At 35.4% G+C, this 16,139-nt stretch overlaps 1 protein-coding gene across 30 annotated transcripts in view; it reads right to left on the bottom strand.

Annotated features, from left to right (window-relative positions):
* Positions 1 to 16,139, bottom strand: part of MIPOL1 (mirror-image polydactyly 1) — a 210,869-nt gene that overhangs the window by 98,573 nt on the left and 96,157 nt on the right. For all 30 annotated transcript variants that reach the window (XM_068946476.1, XM_068946486.1, XM_068946495.1 and 27 more), the window contains one exon: positions 5,025 to 5,132. In XM_068946476.1, the coding sequence (XP_068802577.1) occupies positions 5,025 to 5,132 (108 nt within the window). The remainder of the gene's footprint in view (positions 1 to 5,024; positions 5,133 to 16,139) is intronic.

The raw sequence follows: 16,139 nt of genomic DNA, 5'->3' as shown, positions 1-16,139 counted from the left end.
GTTCTAATGACATCATACTTGGCTGGAGTAAACTCATTAAGCCATTAAAGGGCACCTGATTTGTGTATCATCATGAAACAGCCTCTCTTCCATTTTAATAGTTTGGCTTGAAAGTAAATTAGTATGTCTCTTTGGTGGTTAAGGCAGATTAATAGTTGCTTTAAAAAGAATGTACTGCCTAATTCAAAATTAAAAAATAAATCATAGGCCTGTGGGGGAAAAAAGATCACATCTCTGTATGTTGCATTCAAACCCAGTTAAACAATTTCCATTAATTTTCACATTAAATTATTGGTTTCACAGGATTTATTCCTAGTTTTTTTCAACACAGTAAAGAGGAAGGACACTCACACTGGCAAAACCTTTACTCCTCTTTATGAAAATGTATTACTTAAAACTCTGTATTCCAAAACTACACACTACAAAGCCAACAGCAACAAAATGATCCACAATGATATTTGAATACTGATGAAAAACAGCAATTCTTAAACTTTTCTATGCTTAATTGAATCAGTTATTTCAGTAAAATGTGGGAATACATTTATTCAGAATCAGTAGAGACCAAATGTTAATTATGAAGGCCAAATACAAATGAATAATCTTACATATAGACCCTGACACATTAGAACTGCAAAGCACTCTCTAGATCTTATTTTATGAAAATGTACTAAGAGCGCAAATGTATAGGCCCTTAGGAAGCAATTATCCCTAAAAGATTTAGATATAATTCAATCTGAAATATTATAAGAGATTTTTTAAAATGGTTTCAGACAGAAGGGGATTATTTTTACTTTAAGTATGGAAATAGAGGCCCGCATTCTTCACATGATGACCTCTGTATAGTCTTGGGCATTACTTGGGGAGGAAGATTTGAAATTAACCTTTTCGTTCAATTAATGTAATCCCCTATGACAATAAGAATATTAAAAAATAGGAGCACCAGTTTGGCATTGTGGGACTGAATCACCATCACTGCATGGAATGCTCTATTCAATAAATTCATTAAATATGTGAATTTTAAATCCTATAGTACTAATATGCATGGTAGAGATTAGTAAAGAACAGCTATCTTACCAAACACATGCAGATGCTATATTGTACAGTAAGATGAAATTGCATAGTATATGTGCATACAGCATGCCTTGTATATCATATATTTTACTGACACATGATCTTCAGGTGTGACACAGGTACTAAAAAATATGTAAAAAATAAAAGCATGCAAGAGTGCTTACATCATCTTTGCGATTCCTAGAACCTGGATCTGGCCAGTTTACTGCCAGCACTAAGGCAATCTCCCTCCTAGTCTAATGTCCTAATAGAATCCTATGAAGAGCTTACACTTCTAAAAATCATTGCAGGAGTTAAGATTACTTGTGTAACTGCCCTATCCCCTAATATCATAAAGGCAGCCATTCCACAGCACAAAGCATTCAATAGCAAATAAAAGAGAAATTGTTACGTGGGTTAGAGATTTCTGAAAGCATCAGAGTACTCTGCAATTCGTTGCTTTCCTCTTTCTAGAGCTCCTTCACTTTGTAATTTGCAGGTAACCTGAAAAGTTTTCTTAATCACTGTAAGAAAGAGAAAGCTTATTAATCTGTTACCTGCTCTTTCTTAACTCTCCACCATGTTATCTTGGCAATGATACTGCCATCCTCAAAGACCTTTGCTTGGATGCCCTAGGTACCATTCTCTAAACTACTATTATTAACCACTATTTATTTGAATTTTATCAAATGTTTGTAAAAGGCACTGCAGGGAAAATAGTAGCTACCCATATGGGTAACACCACTCTCAGAAATGCACCGATGATATCATTCCCGTGAAGAGTCCCTCAACCATGTGTATCTGCAGGAACAGGTCTTGATTGAGTGTTTAGTCGCAATTATTTTTTTATAAGCATTATTCTACATTTTTTTCTCCTTTCTTCTTCAACTGAAAGAGTTAATCAGCTGCAAATAATCAATACCCTACAAAGAGTTGTGTAAAGCAGTTACAGTCTCTCCCACGTGATACAGTCCCTTCCTCTCAGGGCAACTCTCCCACAGCTAAAAGCTGTCTCTTTCTCTACTTGCTTTCCCTCAGGCAGGAATCTACAGATTGCTAATGTCTCAAACAAGGGTGGCCGCAGCCCTGTGAGTTAATATAGCTCAAAATAACACTGAAAGCTTGCAGCTTATCTTAACTGTTAGACCGTATCATAGGTAGAGTGAAACAGGTTTCTTATGCATATTGGTCTTACAATTTTTATTCTTTCTGAGCAGCTCACTACTGTAAGAAAGATGATTTTATAAAGTAAGAACAATGAAACTCAGCAGGTTATTCTTTAAGTGTATTTCAGGACCCCCAAGAGGAAATGATCTCAGCTTTTATCACAAACTTTTATGCCACCCTTAATCTATCTGATTCTGATTACTTTTTTTTTTTAATTCAGTTAAGATTGTAAGTATCCTCACACCACATCCAGTGTTTACCCTTCCATTAGTCTTTTAAGTAAATCTATAGCATCAAATTTCTCATTTGTCATCTTTATCACAATACTGTACCACAATACTTCTTTCACCAAAGATTGGTTTGGACATCACCAATTAAGCTTAAGAGACCAGGGAAAACAAGAAAGTTTTTTTTGGTGGTTGTTTGAAAAAAAGCAAAAACAAAAAAACTTTCTTAATATAATCTGTCCTAAACGGACAAAGAATGCTATATGGATTGCCCCTCCAAGACAGGTGTTTACATCTGAATTAATAGTATATAGTACAGCTTCCAGTTTGCATGCAGAGGTGATTAAATAAATGCAGTTCTCTGGATCACAGTGAAAACAAACATATTTTGATATTTTACTCTGCACTAGAGACACAAATGGCCTGTCATATTTCCCTGAAAATGATCAGGTGACCTAGAGGATGATCTGTAGCTGACAGAGAAGTGGATTCTTAGGTCTGTACATGCACTCCATGTGTAGCAAAGATTTATGATAGCTACTAAGAGCGCATAAGAGGTAGAATGAGGTAGCTAAGAATAAAAGGATTTTACAGAAGCGGTATGTGCCAAGATATCATAGTGAATTACCTGTCAATAAGACGTGAAAATTCTCTTACAGTGTGCTCTGCTGCTAACAGCACCAGTAGCAAACTGGCCCACAGGAGAGCCAGGCCTAACAGGGTGCTGATTATACTGACTCCTAAGAAATCACTGACATGACTTTAATCTCTGCTAGGCAGTCTGTATTTTCTAGGGTATACAACAAAAGGGGGAGGACAAGCTTTTCATTTAAATGAATGCTTTAAATGAACTGGTCAGGATGAGCGCTCATATGCTATATGTGAACGCTAATTACTATTGTCAATATTTCAGATGAGTATTTTCCTATTTTCATGGTCAAGGATTCAACTTAATCAACTTTTAAAAGGTACTCAGAGGGATCTGACCTCACTGAGGACAACAGTAATATGAATTGAGACAAACCCTAGGGGGTATAATATTAAAGTATGAATACCAAAAATTGAAAAACATTCTTTTCTTCCTCCCCAGACTCTCATCTCTAAGAGACCATTACCAATTAATCTCTAACTTTGAAAAATCAAAAATGCCTGTGACAAGCTAGCCAGAAATTAGTTTATTAAAGAATAGGTGCTAGGAGAGTAATATCAAGTTTAGAATGAAATCCTAGTAACACTCTAAACTATTAAGTCACTTCTTGCTCTGATAGCATTATGTTAGACAATATTAAATGTAAAAAGCCTAATTTCGATGAAACATTGCTGTTTTCCAACAGAAAGACTCTGTGCATAACATTTTCAATCATACAGAAAACACAAGTCAGCATGAAATTTATTTAAAAAAAAAATACATGCTATTTAAAATAGTTTTGCCATGCCTGGCAACCACTAACTTTTAGTGATGCCAGATTCAAGAAAATTCTATTACTGTGGTCAGAAATAGCCCTGAATGTTTATGATCTCTATTTCCAATCACCTGAGGATGGATTTCTTTCAATATTGCACATCTGATTTTGTAATACTCAGCAAAGATTTTAATAGCAGTTTTAAGCCCATGGAATACACGTGTGTGTGGCATGCAGCTTCTTTCAGTTTATTTATTACACTTTTTTTCTGACTTGCATTGATCAAGTCATTGCACTAATACTGATGTTTTCCCAGAATATAAAAAAGGAGGCAGAGGAAAATCTGCCTATAAATGAGATTCATTTGGATCTTGGTGCCTAAATCAAACACAGTTTTAAAATGACAACATTCTTATCAACAGAGTAGCTTCTCCGGAATTTATATTGTCTCTCCACTACTCATAAAAGAGATTTTTAAAAATATAGTGCTTGAATAGGCATGCACGATGCTTACATATCTTACTCTTCTTACTTTTCTCTTACTCTGGCTAGTGACGGAGTTCCTAGTTATGTAGCTATCAATCCCACTGATGTTAAAATACCACTTTCTCAGACCAAAGCAGGAATAACCTGTCACTTTACACTGTCCTTTCTCTGACCCTCTCCCTCCTCTCTGCTCGTTTTTATTCTTATTGACAAGACTTATTATTCCTCTTCCCAATTCCAACTAGCTACCCTTTTGCAAATAGTAGTATCAACTATGTGGTCACTAGTAGTATAGGTCAACAATGTTATTAATATAGCATACACTGCTAGCAGCAAATCAAATAGCCACACTTTAAAATATTAGTTTTGCAAAGGTACCGTGAAGCAAATAGTAGCTGTTTTCTTCACATTATGAAATGCAATATTGCAAGGACAGGCTCCAAGAATTTAGTGTTAATTACTATAACACAGCCCAAAAATATGGATGATACATTTTTTCTTTTTTTTTTCATACACAAAATAAAATAATACCATAACAGAAGGGTGCTGTATCTGTGTTTAAAGAAGCGGTTGTTGGCAAACACCATAGCTCACTTCTGCCGAAATGTACACAACTGATATATGCAGCCCAGAAAGCTGGCACCAGGGGCTTACAACCTTAATTTGCCTGCAAGAAGGAATGGAGATTTACCTTCAGAGCACGTTCTTGATTGTTTTCAGCAGTCAGATGTCTCGTATTGTTTGCTGAAGTCTGGTTCTGCTCTTTCAGATGATGAAGCTCCTGCTCCAGCCGTTTGCACTGCAACGAGGAAAGAATCCCATTAAGTAGAGGAGCGTGGGCATATTTTTTTCAACAAGCCAAATGAATTAACGTAAATAACCCCATCGCTATTTCTGCAGTAGAGAAGGCATCAGACAAAAGCAAGTTACAATCCAAGAGCTAAACCACTATTAGAGCGACATTTTAAAATGTGCATTACTATGCGGCTTTTTCCTGATCCAATTGTATGCCAAAAAAACCCCAAGTTCAGAATCAGATAAAGACATATTGTAAAACATTTTAAGAAGTATTAAAAATTAAAAAGATATTGGGATTAAATAGCTCTCCTATTATGCCAGCGTAATGCCAGATTTTCGATTTTATTTATTAAGTAAGTGGATAGAAAGGAAATACATGTATGCTTTTAAAAAAGCAAGCAAACTAAAGAACCTCCTCCCAAATTCAGAACACACCACTTTATTAGAAAAAAATATATGTACATTTTATACTTATATTTTTCATACTGAGATTACTCGAATTCCAAAGCACACACCACATCTTGGAAGAAAAGAAGTTTTAAGATTGTTTTGATTTAAATATTTAACTTAATGACAGAGAATGAAAAATTTAACATTTGCTACTGCGTGCATGCACACTTATATAGTTACTCCTTTCAGCTGAACAGATATTCTAAAGAATGGGGATCTCCAAATTGTCAGCTAAATCATATTTCACCAGTTTTTATAGTAATAATAAGAGGCTGTGCCCAGTTACCTTGGTTTAAAAGAATTAAATTAGTTGTCAGTAGACAATTATTGTCTTACCAACAAGAAAGTTTTACTGCATCAAAACAAAATAAGAAAAAACATGAAGGTACCAGGAAGACCTATGAGGAAAAACTATTAGACGGAAGGAAAAGAACATGGGAAAAAACAGGACAATACAGAAGAAATACTGAAATAGAGGGCAGGTTGCACAATGAAGAGCACGGGTAAAATCTTATTCCGCTCTCCATTTTACTCCTGTGAAGACAGGACAATGAAATAAATGGTAGCTGTCAAAAAATTTCTATGCAATCCTGCTACATAGAAAAGAGTTTTAAAAACAGAGTTTTAAACAATGCAGTCCTTCTATTCATCTCAGCCAACATTTTTTAAATTCTGTGTCATTGGTTTTTAGCAAGGTCCAGTAAAAATAGATGTTCTTTAAAAGAACATGTGTTTTTATTGGTTCCCTCCAGGGCTCCAAGAGGCCAGCAGCCTCAAGTAAGAAACTGGATTTCCTTTTGAAAACATATATAAAAATACTTCTTGGAGCACAGCAAAGAGAAGACATCATCCAATTCAGCATTGACAAAACGGACACATCAGATGGATCCTTTAAAGAAAGTTGAGAGCTAAAGGAAGTATTTCATTTTAAATATTATAAATATCTAAATCCTTTTATCCCACACTTGTGAAAATTCATATTTGGGAAACATTCAAATATAATCCTCCTACACTCAGAGGCAAATTAAAGTATTTTTACAGCAATACAGATTGCCTAAGTGTTCTGAGGCATAATTGTGCACTTAGATGGAACTTTCCATGAACTTAACATTCTTGAAAGATGGGATGCTAATTTAAAAAATTGTTTCTTCACTTTAGACACTTTGAGTAGATCAAAGAATATGAGAGCAGTGTGGACAAATGTCAAGGAGCATACACCTTGACCACAGCCCTGAAGACTTAGCTAAGACAAGGATATTAAAGCCTCAGAAATGGCATGTAATTTTATAAAGGCTTCACACAAACGAACCAGCAAGGATCAGCTTCATCACATAGACTACTGTGTGCACTCAGAGTTCTGCAGCCAGAGAAGCAGTATTAAAGGGGGGGAAAAAACCCAAAGATATCCCGTCTTTTCTGTTAAACCTTAACGTTTGTTCTCCTATCCGAATATATATTTTCCTTCTAAAAATTCCCCACCTAAGTTAGGCTCGTTCATGTTATAACTTACTTGTCAGACAGTGAATCTCTTTAAGCCTGCTCCAAGTGTTCTTCGAGTAATCATCAGTGCCCATTTGTACAACTTTCATTAGAACATCATCCGTCCCCAACTACTGGCACTCAGTTTTCTCTTATGCCATATTTCCACGGTGCAACCCAACTGTACTATTCTAAAAGCACCAGTCTTTCCAAACAACTACTCCCGTACCCTGCACAGGATATACCACAAGCAGCTAAGGCACAAAACAAAAAGCAAAGCAGATAACAGATCCAAAAGATAGTAAGACACTCAGAAAGAAAAGGAGGGGAAGACAGCAAGTACACCTTCTACTTTAAACCATTAGGCTGTTAGTGAGCCCTAAGATTGTTTTGTAACATTAGCTAATATGATTCAGCAGAATGATGATATTAGTGAGAGGCACCAGTTCAGCCCACGATAGCTGCTGATGACTTTCAGTGACAACGCAGGTGGAAGGCTTGAGAATGCCACAGAAATTATAAAAAGGAGGGCCTGCTGAAGGGGAGACACTGGTTAAAAGATCAAGAAATGAACCAGGAGAATAGCATGGAGTGAAGTCCTTGAGGCTTACCCAGGAAGAGGTTGTTAAAAGACGGTCCTAGCTTCAGGTACATGAAAGCAGTAAAGATGGTTTAGAATGAATTGAGTATTTTAGAAGATAGAAAAATCAATGCAGATAACCACTTAATAGTGTTTGGCCTTCACTAGAAAATGAGGTTGTATTAACATATCAAACATAACTTTAGCACTTGTATAAACAAATCATTTTTAACATGCTCCCAGCTTATCAGCATTTTCTTCCTCAACTTGTACCTACAACATGTTAATATGGTGCTATGGTGCCTGGCATGTCTGCACAGACTGCTTAGTTACTTTTTGATCGTTATTTAAGATGATTCTTCAGTAATGCGTTCTAAAAGCAAAAGGTTTCAGTAAAGGCTTTACACAAGAGAAAAATGTGAAAGTAATTGGAGAAATAACATTAGAGAAAAAGAAGGAATACAGTAAAGTGTTAACATTGAGTAGAGGGGGGAAAAAAACCAACAACCATTTGGTAATGATCCAGTTTAATGTTTATATGAAGGTAATACCCAATATGAAGACAAGGTCTCATGCAGCAGCATATTTAACTCTGAGTGGCCGAGGTCAATGAGATTGCTCACATGCTTTGAAACAGACATAAATGTTTTGCGTTCCTGGATCTCATTTCATAGAGCTACATGGTAATGTTGAGTAGACTACTATATTTTTTTTTTATTTCAGTGAAAATTTGACCTAGAGAAATCCAGAGTACTGTAATACTCATTGGCTGAGGAAGCAACAGAATGGCTGGCTGAATGCAGAACAAGCAGAATGTAACAGAGAACTGTAATGCGTACTTACTACAAATGCAGTTTTCATGGCTATATAATCCTGTTATATCTATATTTGATTTTAATATTACTATATAAAAGTGCAAGGTTTTCCATAGACTGTCATTAATAGGAATTAAAACTAACCTCTCCAGAAAAAAAAAAAAGAAGTCAACACATTACGTCATTCATATGATAGAAAAAATACGAATTGATTTGTCTTTGTTAATACAGATTTCAGGGTCAAAGTTTAATGAAACAAATGTACCAGGACTAAAATGAAGCCAAATTCTGCACTGTCTTCTTTCCTTAATTCTGAATTACATTCTGTTGTTAATGTTATCTTGGTATGTCTAATCCAATTAAAACATATAAAAGATAATATTTTATGAAAATGTATTCATTCATAGGTGGAACAGATCCTGTAGTCCTTATCAAAACCCACAACGTGAATAACCTTTAAATTAGAATGTGTATGAATACACAAGACTCCACTGATGAGACCATTAAAAAAAAGGGAGGGTATATACATGGAAGCACTGCTACACGCTTTCCCTATCCTAGTGCTCTTTCCTGAAGTCTGGACTATTCTCTGTGAGTGGGGTTAGAGTGAGGAGGCAGGTGGACCTTTGGTCTGACTTGATCCAATTCAGTCAGTCTCTTGTAGTAGTAGATCCTGTATATATCCACAGCCCCTCACAAAGGCAAGACAGCTTTCGAAAGCTTAATGCTCTCATTGAATTTAAAGCCAATATATTTTTATTCAAGTCAGACAAAAATCAAAAGTGAATGTAAGTCACTTACTGTGGGTCAGGTGGTGGATAATTACTTGATTGTGTATCAGAGCTTTTACTTTAAGCAGTGAGTAATCCATTATATTCTGTAGACTTTTATTCATGAAGACCTTGCTGAACTGGGATCTCGGTTAGTGAAGTAAGGAAAAATAAAATAACCTAGTTCCTACTAAATAAACTCGGAAAAGGGTTTCTCTCCTCCAAATTATGGTTCATCTGAATGGAAGATAATGAAATATTTTCCAAAATGCATTTTTTCCTTTATGCAGTTTCACAAAATGCTTTTCAGCAAAACAAATCACAAAACACATTCTGATGAAAATATACAAGGACCATTAAAAGACAAGATCATGAGATACCAAGAACCTAGCACAAAGCAGGATACTTTTGTAAGTGATAGATATGAGATACACTTCTAACAGTTATCACATATTAACTGCAACAAACAACTGAAGTATGAATGATTATTCTGTATTACAAACACAGGAAAATGAGATTAAAAAACATGGCTACCTTTTCACCTGTTATTTTTTCAGTCATCACCTATAGAAACGTAAATACAGTAACAACATTAAGTACATGAAGCAGACAAACAATTCAGCTGATTTTCTTCTTATGATGTGCACCTTAGAGTAGCTCCCAACTCAAAGATGCCTAATGGAATGTGTTCTCAATTTCTCTCTCCTGCTTTTTTTTTTTTTTTGGAACAGTCTGCCCCTTGTCCCAAATTCATTGCAATTTCTGGAGAGGCAAACATCTTGCGCCACTTGGATGCTACATAACTCTTTCCTCTGCAGACAAAAATAATACTAAAGTCTTCCAGTCAAAACACAAACCAACCTTTGGTGTCACTGTGAATTATGTACTTTGAACTGCAGATGTTTGGAAGCACTTATATTTATATAAATAGATTTCATTTTTTTCATACAAAATCATTTTTTGCACAAAAATAAATGAGTTTCCACATAATAATCACTAGTAGGATTTTTCCATTAAATTATAATTTTGAATTAAAGTTTTCTAACCTCTGAAAGAAAAGACTTTTCTTCAAAGTTCTGGCAAACGATCAACAAATGTGTTTAAATGATTATTTATACAATGCCCAGCAGCTTAAAACTACTGGGATTTCATGAAAAGAGAAGTGCTTTTGTAGAGTTTAGGCCTCAGAAACATGCATTTTAAAAATTTACATTCTATTAGTAAGAGGAACACTTAAACGTAAACGCTTTTTTGCAACAGTGCAAAGGTGTCTAGCTCCATCAGAAGCCATCAAAAAAAACACATTAAAATACAAATGAAACATTTTTGTCTGTGAGTCATTTGGAACCTGCAGCACTAAAAGAGACAGATAATACCCTGTATATATGATCTGGTTTCCTCTTACCATTCCTCTCCCTTTCTATTTTTGAATACTTCAAAAAGCAGCAAAACAAGATTTCCTTTATTTTCATTTAACAGTTAAAGGAACTAAAAGTGCACAGAAAGGTTCAGAAAATTCAGACAGTGAAGTTTAAGTGTTTTCAGTCTGTAACATTTTTAATATGTGCAGTCACTCAGTAGTATTGGTTAGCCGTGTGGGTACTCACTTGGTTTTCAGTCACATACAACGCCATTCTACACATATTTTTTACACCTCCTATTGTTCTTTCAGTGACGGCATTTCAAAGATCAAGACAAGTTCGATCTACTTCACAAAGAGCTCCATGTACACAGACTCTCCTTAGCAATGACACTCATTATGAAAAACATGCTGGGAGAAGAAGGGAAAGGAAAATCCCGATCTTCTTGAGCCTTATGCTATTCACAGGTCATTCAAATAGGGTTCTCATGCCAGCTATGTCACTGGACTAACAGGGCACTGCTAATGTGTGATTGCTGACTGACTCCTCAGCTGCAGGAGGAAAGTTAACAGCAGCAGTTGCTGGAGCCACACTCAAAGTTTGCTGTATCCCCAGCACAGACTCTCAGTTCTCTGCATGAGAACTTTTTCATTCCTGGCTTGATTCAGTTGCCTAACCATTGGTGGCGGGTGCCATTTGGGGAACTTTCGGATTTCTGAAACATCTGCACAGGGCTGGCAGATATGGGAGGGCCTACGGGAGACCCAAGTCATTCAGTGCTGACAATCGGAGGCCTAGAAGTCAGTATCCAGCCTGAAACGCCACTAGACACCTATACTTAGGCAGCTGAACTAAGCCCTTCTTGTCAGTGACTCATTGCTGAAGTTCTCTTTGCTTATTGCTCTCCAGGCTTTTGGTATGTGTTTTGGATTCAAAAGATTCAAAAGTATGATTCTTCCTGCTGGGACCTTTAAAGTATTGGTTCATTGTCAAAAAGTGTTTAAGTATCTAACTTCTATCTTTTTCTGAACCTAAGCAATTGAGAACCACCAACTAGCAACACTAGAGAAAAGATTTTTTGAATAGAACATGTGAAATAGGACCTTACAAACACTTAAAAAAAACCCCAGAAATACCAAAATAATTTATGGGTACAATTTACCCTAGAATTTGAATTCATTGGAAAATTGGTAATATTTCATTTTTGATGGGATACTTTTTCTCGCTATTTTCTTTTTTATTCTCACAGTGATACATGTAATTTTCAAATTCTATTACTTTGAGATTTAGAAAAACTGTAAAAAGGCCAAGCAGCTCAATCATAGTCACTAGAAACCTTGAAGGAAGTTAATTCCTATAATAATTCCACATCTGGGTGGAGGGGAACATTTGTGTTGCTAATTATTTAAACATCAAATGAGGTTTTTTTGGAATATTCTTAAATAGTGTAGAAAAATAAAGTTCTAAGAATTAAACTAGGCCTCTGTTCTCCTCAGAATTTATGCATGTACTTCCCTTTAAATATGTTATCAGTGTTACCAAAACAGAGCTACAGCAGAGAGAGAATGAAATCAGCTGCATATTTTAAAATGTGCACAATTTTTCAATTTCTCCTCCAGAGCATACCCTCTGCATAGAGGGCATATACTTTCTAAATTTGTTTTCTTTCAAATTTCTGATGTTTTGTACTTTGTTATGACATACCATACAATGTTTTCTCTTTATCCAGTATAATTAGTCACTTTCAATGAGGCTGAACTCTATGGAGGTCTAAGGTCAGATACTTTTAACTGTTTTAGACTCAGTAAAAGATTCTCATACAGCTTGCCCATACCTTAGACACTCAAAACCTGGGCAACCCCCAGATCCCACTCAAAACAAAAGGGAATTCTATATGGCAAAACAGAAATTTCATCAAATGAAGCTAGAATAAGTGAGCACTTAACGCATTGCATATAAACTACCAGTTTTTATTGGAGTCCTTCTTTCTTGTCTTTAATTTCTCTGCTGCACTTTTTCCCTAGCACCTCACATCTGCTGCATTCTTCATAGTCTTTTCTAATCAGAACATAAACCCAACAACCTAGAGTCAAACATTTACTTATGAGACTGTACTAGGTCTGAAGCTAAGCAAAAATGCATTCAACCAGCCGTAGAGTGCTTTTTTCCTAAATGCCTCTCATATATAAATAAGTGACTTCTGTTTTACATGGAAGTCACATTATTCATTCAGTTTTCTAATTTCATGCCTATAATTCTAATAAATAATGTATAAACTAAGCATGTAAGCTAATACGTTGTATGCCAGGTAATAGGTTAGTATGCTTGCTCACACTTCACTGTCTTGAGCTAATTTCCCACTAGAAACACTAGAAAACAGGACAGTACAGTGACCTTCATATAGTTCACACATCGGCGTATTATATTGAAAAACAAAAAAATTATCAATATCCCCAAATAATTCAGCAAATGGAAAATATGAATTAAGAATTTCTCACAAGAGGAAAAATTATTAAAGGCTCAAGATTCTCTTTTAATATCAATGACAAAGAAATAAAAAAAAAATGTAAAACTTTGTTAGCTAAATTCTAAATCACTGAATAAAGGCCCACAGGTACAGTAATAATTAGAACAGAATCAGTTTTACTTTCAATGCATAGCAGCAACTACAGCGAAGAGAGTTAGGAGATAATTTCAGAGTAGAAACTTCCGCAGAGAAAATAATTCAGAGTAACTAACCGCGAAATCTTAAAAACACTTAAAGAATAAAATTATGCAGAAATAAAGATATCTGGGAATAAATTTGCCCTCAAAGTAGAGCATATATTAGTATAGTCCTTGAAAGAGAGCCAGCACTGAAGTATTCTACTGACCACCTGTAGCAGGTTATACACTGGCAGAGTAGTAAGTACTTCACTTGCAAGAAAAGTCCCACTGAAGTCCATGTGACCAGCTGTATAGTAAAGTACTATTTTGACCTTCCTTTACTAAGTGTCTCAACAACCAGGCCTTATCTTCCAAGCCACAGCAAACCCCACATAGCTGCCTATGCATTATTTTGCCAAGCAGCTTCAGTTGTTCTGAACTCCAGTGTTAATTTTTGCACAATTTGGTAGCACAAAGAGTTGTAATATTATGAAATGGATCATTACAGTCACAATACTTAATAAGTGCAGCTAACCTAATATACCATTGATTTTCTGTCTTCAGTTAGATAATGACAGATCCACAGTAGCCAGACACCTCATCATCACATAGCCTCAAAAAACAATTACATTCTATTCCTACAGATATGTAAATCCTACACACACCCGTTCTAATATGGAAATATAATAAAAGAGAGGAACACAAGTTTCTACAGACCATGAACTTTCTTTTTTTACTAGCTATTTCACTTTTTTGTCCTATTTCTCCTTCATTGTTGAAAGGAGGAAATACATGTTTTCCCTCTACAATTTTTTTAGTCTCTCCCTTCTTTGAATGCAGCATCTTTCCTTTCTTCTTTTTTCCATGCATACATTGCACTGCAGAATGTACACATACTCTAATTCTCAATTCTCCTCTTGGCCTGTAGGTGGTCCATTCCACTACACTGTCTCATTCTATATCTACTTTTTTGCTTCATCTTGTTCCCATAAATATTCTCTTTATTATGCTGATTCTCTGCAGTAACTCTCCTTTAATCACGTGAGCATTCGGTGGTGTTATAACACTTAATAAACATTGACTAACCAGTTTTTACACTTTACTGAAGTTAGTAAATAGGACTTCCTTGTTTTATGGAATGAGAAATTAACACAGAAAGTTTAAGAAGATTAGTCAATCTAAGAGATCATCTCAGAGCTGGGATTACTACACCCCAAACCTCTGCTTTGCTCACTTGATCGCATGGATTTTGAGCTATTGCTTCCTACGGCCATGTGTTTTGCTGGCTCCTCAGCAGAGGAGCCAGTACCATTACAACCAGATGGCCTGTGGCCAAGTGACAGCTTGTCAACCATCTGACATAGCACACCATGACAGATAGTTGATAATTGCTCCTGTTTAAATTATTTCTACCAACATCCAGTTAAGATATACACAGTAATGGTACTCAGAAAAATATATATAATAGAATGGATGCAGGGAGAGTCTGGTACACCTGAGTTTTTGGACATATAAACTAGCAAAGGTGTATGAAATGGAGATAATTTAGAAGCTAATATTCAGCCTCATCTTCCAACTATTTCTAGCAATTAGAACCTGATTCTCAGGTATATGCAAGGCATTCAGCTGCTGACAGAGATATGGTTTTAGGAAGCATAACCTTTTTTAAGTGAACACAACTAATAGTGGTTGACAACAGAAAAACAAAATTCCGTAAACAATATCTCATTCTGATGAGCTAGTTTCCAAATAAACTTCAATGGATTTTCTTAAAATCCATACACAAACAGACTATTGCCTAAATGTTAAGTTGGCAGCTACTGCATGAAAGGATAAGAATACTTATGGCCCATTTTTAAATGCAATCACATTATTTCAGAAAACAGTATCATGGATCACTACAGAGAGGCTACAGTTTATTAATTGCTTTGTTCAGTTATTGTAATCATGGGATCACAGGTATTCGTTGTAGTACACATCTGTCTGCCCTAATAAATTCTGCATTCTTAAACTGAGCCATCAGTTGCTTAAGTGACAGTTCCTGAATTTTCTTTTGTGCAATGTCTGTACCCAAAACATCTCCAACCTGTAACAAAAGCTACTTTAACAAGAGGGAATATGACAAAGTAAAACATCTAAATTAGGTAGGTCCATGAAAGCAGAAAGCTCTGCAGATATGACAGGGACAGGAAATACTTTTGAATAAATGACCTGAATCAGGAGTCCTTTCTTCATGGAATCAACATGCTGTTTTAGGAAGCTGGGACACAACACCTACTGCTCTAATAACTCTCAATAAAAACCACAACTCCCTTAAAACGATATTAATCTCAGTGTTTTAACAGCCTGAATACAAACGTTAAAATGGAGTAGCTAACTATAAAACTTCACATGGTTTTGTGAAATTAATTTGTCCCACCAAAATCAAGATTCAAATCTTAACATTTGTATTTCAGACATTTTTTCAGATTTGCTCAAATGCACTGAAAAGGGGAATAAAAATATTTTTTAAAAATCAAGAAATTTATCAGCTTTGCACAAGCTTATTAAAATGAATCACACATAGAGGGCAAAGATATAAGTGGCTCATGCAAAAATGTTTAAGTACATAAAAGCTCGGCAAAATTAAAATAAATATTTAGAAAGTATTTATTGCTCAACATCCATAATACTGAAAAACGTGTATATATAGTTTTTGGTACATAAAAAGTTTTTTCAAATATAATCAGTGGTTTAATATGGAAATTTTAACTCCGTAATTAAAATGATTTTTGTTTCATTAAAATGTATTACAAGGACTGACGGGATTAGCTTCCCAAACAGATGCAACCTTTTCAAGAGCATTCTATATCTTGAGCATGCAGCACTGAATTAACGGCCACCTAAACATTTTCAGATATCCAACTG

The sequence above is a fragment of the Struthio camelus genome, chromosome 5 (genome assembly GCF_040807025.1).
Source record: "Struthio camelus isolate bStrCam1 chromosome 5, bStrCam1.hap1, whole genome shotgun sequence".
Classification (NCBI taxonomy): Eukaryota; Metazoa; Chordata; class Aves; order Struthioniformes; family Struthionidae; genus Struthio; species Struthio camelus.
Note: the sequence above shows the minus strand (reverse complement) of the source record. Positions and strands in the feature narration are given on the sequence as shown.